Source organism: Aquarana catesbeiana, linkage group LG01, assembly GCF_042186555.1.
Source record: "Aquarana catesbeiana isolate 2022-GZ linkage group LG01, ASM4218655v1, whole genome shotgun sequence".
Lineage (NCBI taxonomy): Eukaryota > Metazoa > Chordata > Amphibia > Anura > Ranidae > Aquarana > Aquarana catesbeiana.
Genome location: NC_133324.1, coordinates 201,004,760 through 201,018,174, shown reverse-complemented (window position 1 = coordinate 201,018,174; position 13,415 = coordinate 201,004,760). Strand labels below are relative to the sequence as shown.

At 38.7% G+C, this 13,415-nt stretch overlaps 1 protein-coding gene across 2 annotated transcripts in view; it reads right to left on the bottom strand.

The window, feature by feature from the left end:
* The window catches only part of DMXL1 (Dmx like 1), a 268,508-nt gene that overhangs the window by 85,912 nt on the left and 169,181 nt on the right, over positions 1 to 13,415 (bottom strand). For both annotated transcript variants that reach the window (XM_073624666.1, XM_073624667.1), the window contains exons 24-28: positions 11,199 to 12,268; positions 9,218 to 9,403; positions 8,192 to 8,268; positions 7,694 to 7,824; positions 1,892 to 2,140 (exon numbers count right to left, since the gene is read on the bottom strand). In XM_073624666.1, coding sequence (XP_073480767.1) covers positions 1,892 to 2,140; positions 7,694 to 7,824; positions 8,192 to 8,268; positions 9,218 to 9,403; positions 11,199 to 12,268 — 1,713 coding nt within the window. The remainder of the gene's footprint in view (positions 1 to 1,891; positions 2,141 to 7,693; positions 7,825 to 8,191; positions 8,269 to 9,217; positions 9,404 to 11,198; positions 12,269 to 13,415) is intronic.

Here is a 13,415-nt window from a genome sequence, read left to right as displayed (position 1 = left end):
AGTAGAACACTGCAGAATAAAGATGAAGGCCTCCATTCAGTTGCTGTGAGCGTAAATAACTAACGTACTTCTAAAACCATCTTCTCAAATGTACTGAGCTGTATATGTTTATATTATACATGTACTGAAAGCTCACCCTTAGTTTATGCAATACCTGTTAAATAACCATAATTCAAAAACTGTTAGCTTTCTTTCTTAATAATTTTAAGTGTAAGATTATAGTGAACGTGTGCTTACCTGGTTAGCAGACTCAGAGCAGCGCCCAGAAGGGCTTGCTTTAATAATCACACATTTTGCAGAGCCCCCCAGAATTGCTATATTACACACAATTCATCCAACTCCAGTAGTCAAATGCCTCATCTACCTCACATATGCACACACAGTTATGGGCGGATAGTGAGGTACAGCAAATAAGAGTGGACAGACCCATGCTCTCAACCACAGAGGCGGTTTAAAAATTCCTACAACAGAAAGTCCTGGGTGATCCAACAAAGTGTATGATTACCTATGCAAGAAAGTGTGATGACTGATGTACTTGCATGGTTTAGAAGGTTTATTGTGCACAAAAGCTCATTTTAGGCGATTCAAACATGCATTTCACAGTGGAAGGGCTTTGCCATAAATCTGTAACAAAAGTTGAGCTTGGCCTCCCCAGTCAGTATCCCTGTTGGTCCTTTGAAATGTTTGTGATATGGGTAAAGACTTGGCCAAGCTAACTTTTACAAGTCCAGATCTGTATATCACTTAGGGCTGCAACTAACGATTATTTTCATAATCGATTAGTTGGCCGATTATTGTTTCGATTAATCAGATAATAACCTTAAACAAAAGTCTGGTGTATAATTTAGTTAATATGTAAAGTTTAAAATAAAAGGCAATTTCTTCTTAAATATCTATATGTAGTATTAAATATAGATAACAGACAGAAGAGATATAGTGTATATACTATTAGAGGTTGAATCTGGTAAATAGACTCAAAGATCACATTTTTTATTTAAAGAAAAAAAAAAAATTAAAGACAGTTTTTTCGATTTTTATAGAGAAGTGTATGTATGACAGACTCACTTGTCATAGGCAGGTGGCTTGATAAAAGCTACCTGCGCCTGTCACTTATGCTGGCCATACAAAAACAAGGTCTTCCTTAAAAAAAAAAAAAATCATTTTAAGAATGTTTTCACAGAGCAGCCATAATTCTCCATAATGCATTCTGTATGCAGGCCAACTAATCGGCTGGCCGATTAATCGATTATGAAAATAGTTGTTTCGGCCCTAATATCACTTCATCTGATTGTATCTTAATTGTATTATAAAGGGAACCCGTCATTATTTATTATAACCATGCCTCCCACTGCGGAATCCTGGAAGTGCTAATTCTGAGGCGGACAGCTTAATAGAAAAGTTGTTGCACAAGTGGCGCCAAGAACCAACACCAATCTGGGGCAATGGAAGACTCGATTTTAAAGGAAGCTTCAGATATAAAATTCAACAGCTGTCCCGACAGGTTCCCTGTTAAATCCTACAGCCAAGCATATTATCCCCAAAGTGCTTTAATAGAGTAACATTTTTTATGGGCATAGGATTTCAAACACGAAGTGCATTTACCCTCAAAATAATTATTAGATTGGAGATAGTTAATAAAATTGGATTGTGCTTTTTGATTTAAACATTCTACCAAAAACCTTCTAACATATGTAAACACTGTGTAAACCTCAAAGGGTTCACTAAAGGGGTTAGAAGAGAGAGATTACATTTATTAAGTACAGCAAGCAAGTAGGTTGTTATGCTAGTTAATACTGATGTGCATAAAGAAATACAGAAGACATTACTGAAACATTCTTAGTTAAACATTTCTGGCACAATGATAAACAGATGAATTAAAAAGAAGACCAACCTGTGACAGGTTTAACAGGCATCTGCCCCCTGCACGGGATTCGTGCTCCTCCTCCATAAACCGCAGACCACATCTTGTCATTCAGAGGATGAGCAACGACACAGAATAATTCCTGGCTGGAGTGAGTGGCTAGTCCATGACTGAATAAGCTCAAGTAGACAGCAGTCAGAATTTCACAAAGAAGAATAGTGAGCCCTGGCTGAGCTTCCTCTCCAGCAGAATTCAGCAAGCGAATTAATGAAGTTATTCCTAAAAATGTGAGCAAAACACAACTTATTTTTAGCATCCATTATAAAGGGAATGCGTGTCTTTTTTTTTTTTTTTACAGATTTTCTTTTATGATGGACACAACACAAATATATAATCAGGCAAATATGAAATACAGTATACAGCATATAAATATGTTGTCTTCTGTATAGTTAGCAGGTGGAGCTTTATGCTCCCTTTCTCTTCAATTTACAATCTGCTAGGAATAGCCTGTTTACAGAGATCAACAACTCAAGCAGCAAATTAACACACACAGTTTAGTCCGTTTCCATGAGACCCATGCAACCAAGGAGGATGATTTTGCTGTGCTCATACTTTGTCGTGTAGTGATTTTTATACATAGGACAATGGTTTAAAACAGTTTAAAGTGGTAGTAAAAAATAAAAAAAATAAAGTACTACCACTTTAAAATCCATAAACATTAAAATAAAATTTTTAAAGTACATTCTCTAAGGCCTCTTGCACACTGCAGCTTAAAAAAAATGCCCAGAAAAGCTTATTACTGAGCTAAAATACAGCCCATTAATTGTAATGTGCCTATACACACAAGCCTGTAAACAAGCGCCGTGTATTCTTCAGTAAAAAAAAAACATTGAAAAATCTGCATTTTTGGTCAGTAATTCATGCCTCATTCGTGCAAATGCACACAGATTTGTCCATTGACATTGTCAATCCGGAAACAAGCTTCCGACAATTATGCAAACGCATTTGCGCGAAAAATACAAAAAAAATTATTAAGTCTGAAAAAGTTGATGCTCAAAACAGGAGTATCGTGTGCAAGAGGCCTAAAGGAGATAACTTGTTAACGATGATGAGTAAGGTTTTTCACTTATGCCAACATATATAAAATGTATATATGTCAGCATACAGATCTATAAAAAACTGTGGTCACAGCAGAATGCTACATCTATTATAACCAAGAGGTAATAATAAAAAAAAAAAAAATATATATATCTATATATATATATATATATATATATATATATATATATATATATATATATAGCAGAGAAGTTACAGCGTATGTAAAATCTAACAATGAATATTTGCACTCCATTGGTCTGGTAAACATACCATTGAAAACGTTTCATAATATTTTTTCACCAAGTGCAAAAAAAAAAAAAAAATTCATCTTGTGCCAGAATTCTCATAAGCTGATAACTTCCTGTGCTCTCTGCCTCTAGGCCTAATGTACACGGAATGTTTTAAAACCTCTCCGATTGAATTTGACAGATAGTAACCCACGTTTAAAAATGTCAGATTTTCCGCATTTAGAAGCGTTTTTTTTTGTAAATAGTCAAAAATGTATCTCCATTAAAAATGCCTGTAAACAAAACGCGGCTAAACACAAGTTACCGCATTTACAAGCTGTTACAGACATTTGGCGTTTCAAATGCCTCTAAACATCCGTCCTGAATGCATTTTTTTTGCTTTCCAAAAAATGCTTCTAAACGCAACTGCCTAGAAACGACCCCGTGTACATGTACCGATTAGATAACAGAGGAGAATTCAGGGGCAGCAGAAAAAAAACCACCCAACTGCTCCTAAAGCTCCGTTTACCAGCAGCAGTGTACATGAGGCCTTATCAGTTAAAGTGATACTAAAGGGTTGTTTTGGATCTAATGATTACCAACAATACAGACTTGATCAAGGATGTGGAAATACGGGGCAAATTTGGAAACAGCTATCGCAGGTCAATTGGCTTCAGTATAAATCACACAAATAGGAAACATAAGACCTCTTTCACACTGAGGCGCTTTACAGGTGCTACCCAGTGCTAAAAATAGCGCCTGGATAGCGCCAGTAAAGCGTTGCTCCCGTCTCTCCAGTGTGCCCGAGTGCTTTCACACTGGAGCGGTGCGGACGTTAAAAAAACTCCTGCAAGCTGCATCTTTGGAGCGGTGAAAGAGCAGTGTATACACCGCTTCTGCCCATTAAAATGAATGGGCAGCGCGGCTATACCGCCGGCATAGCACTGCTGCGGCAATGCTATGTGGTGATTTTAACCCTTTTTCGGCCGCTAACGGGGGGTAAAAGCACCCCGCTATTGGCCAAATAGCGCCGCAAAATTCACGGTACAGCTGATGCACCCCCGCCCCAGTGTGAAAGGGGCCTTAGGGGAGTACAAAGACACTGAATTTCAAAAGAGCCAACTTCCCCAAACTACGAACCTTGTTAGAAGGCATGAATTGGGATAAAATCTTAGGAACAAAGAAAACGGAGGAGAGATGGGTGTGCTTTAGACCCATTTCACACTAAAAAAGCCTGAAAAGCTCATGAAAACCTATTTTCATTAAAATCAATGAATGCTTTCACACTTGGGCAGTGCACTGGCAGGGCAGTGAAAAAAACACCCCTCTCCATTGAAATGAATGGAAAGCTCTTCAAAAGAGCCTAAAAAGCTCTTCAAAAGGCGCCTGAAAAGCTCTTCAAAAGTTCTCAGTGTTTTACTGGCAGTTTAGAAGCACCTCAGTGTGAAAGAGGCCTCAAGAGCATATTAAATAAGGGCATTAGCCAATGCATCCCATTGGGTAATAAATTTAAAAGAGCAAACAAAAGCCCTGGATGGCTTGACTCCAATGTAAAAACGCATATAAAAGCAAAGGAAAAGGCCTTCAAAAAATATGAGGTTGAGGGATCACCATCAGCATTCAGACTTGTTTATCCTTATGACACATCACAGGGAGCACCTCCATGGTTAACAGAGGACAGAATTAAAATTAGACTTGGGAAACGTAACATTAATAAATCACCGGGACCAGATGGCTTGCATCCGAGGGTACTTGGGGAACTCAGTCAAGTAATTGCAGAACCATTGCTCCTAATTTTTACTGACAGTTTACTGACTGGAATGGTACCATGTGATTGGAAAAAAGCCAATGTAGCACCAATATTTAAAAAGGGCCCAAAATACATCCCTGGGAATTACAGACCAGTTAGCCTAACATCAATAGTATGCGAGCTCTTGGAGGGGATGATAAGGGACTATATACAAGATTTTAGAAACGAGAACGATATCATTAGTAGTAATCAGCATGGATTCATGATGAATCGTTCTTGCCAAAACAATCTATTAACCTTCTATGAGGAGGTGAGTTGCCATCTAGATAAAGGAAGGCCCGTAGACGTGGTGTATCTGGATTTTGCAAAAGCATTTGACACAGTTCCCCATAAACATTTACTGTACAAAATAAGGTCCGTTGGCATGGACTCAGGCCAAACAGCGAGATACCGTCACTGAACAAAGCTCTGTGTTGTTTACGTTCACAGAGCTGTGTTAGGTGAAGCTCAGAGCCGCTCACTGGGTGCCAGCCGTCAATCACTGGCCTGAGACCCGGTGATCGGCATGTGCTGTGATAAATAACAGCACAGCTGGGCTGGCGAGAGCACGCACGGGTCACGTACTAGCTACATGAGCCAATGCAGTGAGCTGCTCTGCTGCTGTATTATGTAAGTTATATGGTGGGCATTTGGTTAAGGACCATTAAGCAACGATATTGTCAATTTTCCTTTTTGGGTTTGTGCCCTGGTTCACATTGGTATGATTTGACATGCGATTTAACATGTCAAATTGGCAGCAATTGCACCGTCCTAATCGGTTCGACACTGCGTTTGCGGTACCGCACCAATTTCAAGAAGTAGTTTCTGTACTACTTTTTGCGATTTCGGGCTGCGATTTGGCACAAAACCAGTGTACCTCATAAGGTCAGGGGATGTTCTAGAAGCGTAAAGTTTATCAAAGAATGCAGACATAGTGGCATACAAATCTGCTTGGTCTCCAGGGCAAGGGAAAAGCTATCAACCTGAGCAGTATTCTGTATTTCCTTGCACCATTGCTAGTAATTGGATTCTCAGTGGAGTCCTCACAGTTCAGGAGTGAGAAATCGATGGGGTTTTGCATGTTTGTAGAAGGTGCTGTAATCAGGCACTGATCAAGTTCTTGTGGCTCTGTTTCTGTAGAAGACAGCTACTGGAATGCAGCAAGGCTGGTGGAAACATGTAATCTGGGAAGTGTGACGCAGTAACCTCTTCCTTCTGAGACTATGTCCAGACAGGAGACAAAAAAATCCAAATTTTAAAATTACTTGCTGAAAAGTATTAGAGACAAAATGGCAGGGAGTACCACAATAAATTGACCACTTCCCGGAATCCTCTCCCCACTAGACTGTCTAGTAAACAATGCCATGCAGTGTTTGAATTCCATATACAAGGAAACCCTGTCTGACCCTACCCACGAAGCTGGGCCTATTGAGGTTCAGGCTTCGCCTGTCATGATAGGCTCCTCAAAAGGGGTTTTTAGGCTCTGGGAACCATAGAAATGGGCCATGGCTCTGGAACTGTATAGCACCATGAAAATTTTACATGTTGCACTTTGTGCTAGGGTGAGAATCTAATGCAGGTTCCAGTACTGGAAGCAAACCTTACAGGCCTGGGTAGAGTAACCTAGGTAGTTACTGAGGGTAAATATAACTATAGCAACTAGGAAAATGGACTTTCAAGGCACACGGATATACTGACTATAAAAGATAAAAATGGTTTTATTTGATTATAATCTACATAGATAGAAACAATTAATTATAAATAACAGAGTCCATAGAGGAAAAGTATTTTTGTATGTGCTTAATATTTCCTACCCTGCATACAACCAAGACACCACTTATTGTAACATATATGTAGTAAAACATTCAAAAACAGATGGGCAACAATTTCCCAAGTCGATGTTACGATTATAGATGTAAATTGGTGGGTTATGGGTCAGGTTGTAGGTCCGGGTAGGCGTTTTCCTGATAGCTCGACATGTTGCGCTTCTGAGTAATGCTTCTTCAGGAGCTAGGAAATAAGTTACTGAGGGTAACCGATCTTAAAACTGCGAGGTAACACTGTTTAATAAGCAGTCATATGTTGATAGAAGATTCAGATGAAAAAAAAAATTGAGCGATTTAAAAATAAAAAATACATATCCAGAGGAGAACAGATAAATCACCTAAGGATAATAGCAAAAAATTAAGCTTCTTGAAGTGGGTGGTATTATATGGGTATGCCCTAGGATCCGCCCTAGCAAAAGTTTTTGATAGGGTCGAATCACAAGAATGTAGCAGTATGCAACCCCATGGTCTATGAATATCAGTCCTGTGTAATACGTAATTAATAAAGAATGAATGATGTGTATCATAATGAATGAAAAAGGGTGCCAAGCAGCATACACATATAATCTTGTGACACACAGTGCAAAAGCCACAAAAACACAATTTTTCGTAAAAACAAAATAAATAAATAAATAAATAAATCCCCTATGGACAGAAGTGGCAGATAAATGAGTGTTAAGAGAAAAGGTGTTAACAGCTGTGTAGCCAGCAAGGATCATACAGAAAACTGATTATTCTTGGTGTCTAAATTAGGAGATCAGCCAAGCGCACAATAGCAGCCCTTCCAGTTTCAAATGAGGAGGCGCACAACTGAGTCACAATTATTAACGGGTTATAAATAGATATCTTTACAGCTCTTAGAAACCATTCAAAGTTTTGTTTGGAGTACCTGGCCAATGAGTGGGAGATGTGTTTGGTATCACTGCTTCATCCAGACTTGTTGTTCTTATTGGTTGTCTGTGAATAAGCAGAACACTCTGGTACACCATACCTGTAAATGGATTGGTCTGCATGGAGGCACTGAAATAAAAAAAAGACAGATTGCTTGTGTTTTTGATCTAACACAGGGTTTGACATATGTTTACATTAGCATTGTGTAGCCAAAACCCCCTGGTCTGACTTGTATATTGCGGAACCAAGGTTGCTGCTTGCAGAGCTCAATGAACCCCATTCACTTTGCACAGCACTGAACACAGCCAAAAGCACAAGAATGCCTGTGTATGCCCACGCATATACATGTATTTTAGAGGATGTTTAAAGTGACAGTAACCAACTTAGGTTTTAAAGTTTTTTCTTTGAGTTACTGAAGATTTCCCATTTCCAGTGCCTTAGCTTTCAAAGTCATGTTGGCTTATACAACACAAGCAGAAATATAAATGTACTGTACCTGTTGGCTTGCCCTCCACAAAGGCACTGATATATGCAGGCAGAAAGAGATGCAGCCAGAGTATGCATTACATAAATCTGGAGAATAAAAAGATAAAACATGTCTGTAAATATTCTCTAGATAAAATGAAAAACTCTCTCACCAAAAAATGACTAGCAGTTAATTCAGGTACTAAATAATACACTGATGAGTACCTTGCAAGATATAAGTTGGTTAATGTATATGTTATGGAGGTGCTCAAAAAGTTTCAAGCACTAGGACTCGGATATTTAAAATAGTAAATTAACTTTATAATAGTACTTTTAGACCCCAAAGTATGCATTCTGGGTATTCAACCAGAAGAAACGGTTCCAGAAGAATTTCAAACATCTATTACTAGACTACTCTTTGTGACCTGCATATTAATTGCACGATTACCCTCCCACATTCACCAAGTAGAGGGAACCATGTCAATATCTTACTAGAAAGGGAGAAACTACAGTACCAACAGTGCCCAAATAAGTTCACCAGACTTTGGGGAAATTATCTGGAGCTTCCACATTGGCCCCACGAAACGTCATTTTAGAACCAGGATAATATAAATATAAAAGAGTATTGACCAGACACGGGATGAATTGTACTACTCTATTTACTTTGCAGACAAAGGAACAAAAGGTAATCTACATTACGTAACCATTTATTGTGATGTACTAAGATTCTAAAAAGATTTTAGAATGCAAGCTCTCAAGAGCAGGACCCTCATTGGCCTCTTGTGTTGTATTTTAACTGTAGATTCTATTTTGTAAAAGGCTGTGCAATATTAAACATGTAGCAAATCAAGTGCATTTTATTTTTTACTGCATATCTGTAGCAATTGTAATTTCATATATCGTTTTCCTAAGCTGTGTGGCAAAATGTTGTGTGTGTTCTGTGGGTGGAATCAAGAGGATTTTTTTTTTCACCCTTTTCATTTTATGTTTGTTAAGAAATGAGAACTATTTCCAATAAAAATTGCTCAACTAAAAAAATAAAAAATTAAAAACATACCTTGTTGTTTTGTATATCCGGATGAGGAGGTGAATCAAGATTTATTATAGCATGTAAGATATCATGAGTTAAGTTGCTCAGGTGTTGTAAAGGATTGGCTACAACAGTTTTGGCACTTGCTGTGCAAGCAAAAAGGAGTGGAATTGAAGTCTGTTCTGTCTGAGGATTGGAAAGGAGTGAGCTATCCTAAATAAGAAAGCAAAGTAAAAAAGGAATCACAGGCAAAATAGAGAATACAAGTAATTAAAGTAATTTAGTAAAAGCAATTACAAAGGCATACCACATTCGGACCCAACACATCTACATCGAAATATAATTGTGTTCCAGAGTCAAAACAAGTTAAAAATATAGCAACTATTTTGAGACCATTTTTTACATGCATTCAGGAATGGGCAGCTTGTAATGAATAATGAAATTTAGGGCATTGCAAGAAAATAATATATCTGAACCCAAGAACAAAAACGTGATATATATATATATATATATATATATATACACACACACACACACGTGCGTGTGTGTGTGTGTGTCTCTCTCTCTCATATATATATATATATATATATATATATATATATATATATATATATATATATATATATATATATAAAAGCTTCAAAAGTTCTTCTTCTTGGAAGTGGTAAAAATGTGTGTCACCATGCAACAACTCAGAAATCACAATCAGAATGCACACTTCTCCCACACTAAAAGTCGTGGTTGCCTTATTTTCCTTTCTTTACTATATGCTGACTTGGTGATCCTGCTGGTAACACACACAATAACAACGCTCTTCTGATTTTTAACTAGAAACACCTCCCCTACTAATTTCCATAACGTAGGCTGGAAGTATTCTGTAGTTTGAAGAACACAGATGGAAAAGCTAATAACATTGTTGGAGATGTCTGTACAGAGCACAGGAAATCCACCAAGACATTGGATTAATGTGGCAGGATTAATGTGTATTTTTCTGTATTTGAGGAAATTGTACTTGGCCTGCATTCACCACATCTTATAGATTAGTAATTTACAAGGTATTCCATTTTTGTTCTTAGGTTTAGATATATTTTAATCATGTTTCCTGTCCATCCACATTTTCCAGGACTTCAACCTAATTAGGCCTTTATTCACAGCACTGCATTGTGGTATTTCAGGTGGTGCGTTGTGTTGTCATTCAATTTGAATGGTATGTCAAAGCACCTGCAAAACGCACCTTTGTCTCACGACATAACTGAGTTGTGGTGTGCTACATCTAAATAAAAGGGTGCAGGGTTAATTTTCTGTTCACTCTGTTGCATTCAATATACAGTATATGGACTGCTTCAACACAACACTCGCCAGCATGCCTGTGTTAATGCAATACAGCAGAGTGCACATGGAAGAATGGGCCCTTCATTGTTTTTACATTTTGGAAAACAATTGCAGCTCATGTCATGTGGTAATGTGCTTGTCTGTTCATTATGAGAACGTATGGCCTTAGTGCCAAAGCATGGGCTGACATGATATATACAGGTCCTCATCAGCTAGTGCCTCTCTCCTCTGGAATTACTGAATAAAGAGTAGAAGGTATCATATATTGAGTTGCTGTTGCTACTATCAGAGGGAGAGACTCCTTTTCAGTCTCTGCTGTGATATAATCTAGTTTTAGCAGAGAAAGGGAGGAAATCTACTTTCAGACAACGTGATTAAGTCTTAGTGATTGGAAGCCTGTGCATTTGTTCAATTAATCTAAGGACTTTTTGGTTATTCATTTTATACACGGATTTGATGGACATTTAGTTTTTCCCAGTTTTGTTTTTTTGTATTTTGGGTATTGCAATTTGCTTTTAAGCCAGCACCTCAAACACATGGGATTTTACAGTAGCTTATGAACCAGAAAGATGACAATTTTGTTCTAGAAATCATTTTGCTACACAAAAGGACAAAAACAACTATATGGAAATAAAGAATGAGGAGGTTGAACATGCATATATCAGAAGGAAAATACCTGCTGTGACTCCTGCAAAAGTAGTATTAATTCCATACGTACAGAGGCCAAACCACCACCATGAGAGCCATGAAGCACACAAAAACTCAGGAACATTCTTAACAGTGATTGAAATTTCAACAGCCACTGACGTCTCTCAAGTAGTTCTTTTCTCTGCTTTGATGTGGCTTGATCCAAAGAGTCATCCAAGCTATCTTCATAAGAATATTCAACCGCTCCCACAGAACTCAGCTCATCCACATTAACACAATATTTACAAATCTTTTGAAGAGCAACAACTGCTCTTTCCAGCCAGTTATACAGCTGATATCTCAGTTTTCCACCATCAACTTCATAACCCGTGGACAATGTTCGCAGCTCCCCAGTAAGAATCTTTAGGCAAGCTCTAAACTTAAGCTGGGCAGCTATCACATCTTCTGTGGGACTGAGTAAATCATTTTCATCAATGCTACAGGAATCTGAGTAACTTTCACTGGTCATCACTTGTTTATTGCTTTCTGTGCTTTGTGAAGGTTTCACATCCTTCATTGACAATCCAGATGCCTCAGATTCATCTGTCTCACTATCCCACTTGAATTCTAAGGGCTCATCTTCGATTACCATTGATGGTTGGCTCCAATCAAATGAACTGACAGAATGTGTTTGTTTCGTAGAGGACAAGTCAGATAAACCATTGACCATGGAGCTTGACCAGTCAAAGTCACAAGCTGAGTCTTTCTTTTCTCCGTGTAAGGGAGATACAGGTGTGGATAATTTACTAGTATCTGCCAGACTTGAAGTTCGAAGTAGAGGCTTAGATTTTTTCACCACTTTAGGCATTTTGGATAATATCTCAAGGGCTAGCATCGGACATCCAGCTTGTAAATGAGCATGGGCAGTGGTGAAAAACAACCTTCTTTCACTTAGGTTAATTTTGTCAGCCAAACCATTTTCCATAGACAGGCACACTTTGGTAGAGGACGATTCTGAAGAGCCAAAATGACGTCTCAATAACATTGGATGCGTTCTTAAAAAATTATAGAAATTGAAGACTGATGGATCACAACTTGAAGACAGGCTCCAAGAATCGTCTGCAAGACAAATAATGTTGATAGGAACATTGTAAGCAAATGTAATCGTGCCTAGCAATGTGGTACCAATATCTATATTTTTTTTAATGCTGCAATTTTTTAAATATTGTACATTATACGAAATTATTAGAAACATCTTTCTTATGAAAGCCTGAATCACAAGTATAAACACCTACTTCACCTTAACTCAGATAACAGGTCTTCCTGCACAATTTCCTTTTAGAATGGACACACCCCTGAACGGGATGCTGTGTTCATTTTGGCAAATAATGAGTGGTTCCGTGTGCAAGATAAAAAGTGGGCCCTAGGCACTGATTAAAAAAAAAAAAAAAAAAGTGCAGTGGGCGTGGCTTTAATTGCACTAAATATTGGGCGTGGCATAAAGAGGTGTGGTTTAATAGTCTGAGATGACCTACATAGTGCAGAATGCAGTAATGTAAATAGGGAATGCACAGTGCTAAGTGTACAGCAGTGGGTAGCATGTGCAGGTGAGGAGTGTATGGCAGTGCGTAGTATGTGCAGAAGTGTGCGGAGTGTATGGAGGTGGGTAGTATGTGCAGGAGAGGAGTGCAGAGTGTATGGAGGTTGGAAGTATGTGCAGGAGAGAAGTTTGAAGTGTATGGCGGTGGGTAGAATGTGCAGGTGAGGAGTCTATAAGACCCCCAGATCTCCGCTTCAGGCTGGAAAGACCAAAGATCAAAAAATAAAGAGGGGGGGGGGGGGTCAGTTCATTGCGGGAACCATGAATGCCAACATGTACTGTGACATACTGAAGCAGTGCATGATTCCCTCCCATCAGAGACTGGGCCGCAGGGCAGTATTCCAACATAGCGACCCCAAACACACCTCCAAGACAACCACTGCCTTGCTAAAGAAGCTGATGGTAAAAGGTGATTGACTGGCCAAACAGGTCTCCAGACATAAACCCTATTGAGCATCTGTGGGGCATCCTCAAATGGAAGATGGAGGAGCGCAAGGTCCCTAACATCTACCAGCTCTGCGATGTCGTCACGGAAGAGCACTCCAGTGGCAACCTGTGAAGCTCTGGGGAACTCCATGCTCAAGAGGGTTAAGGCAGTACTGGAAAATAATGGTGGCCACAGAAAATATTGACACTTTGGGCCCAATTTGGACATTTTCACTTAGG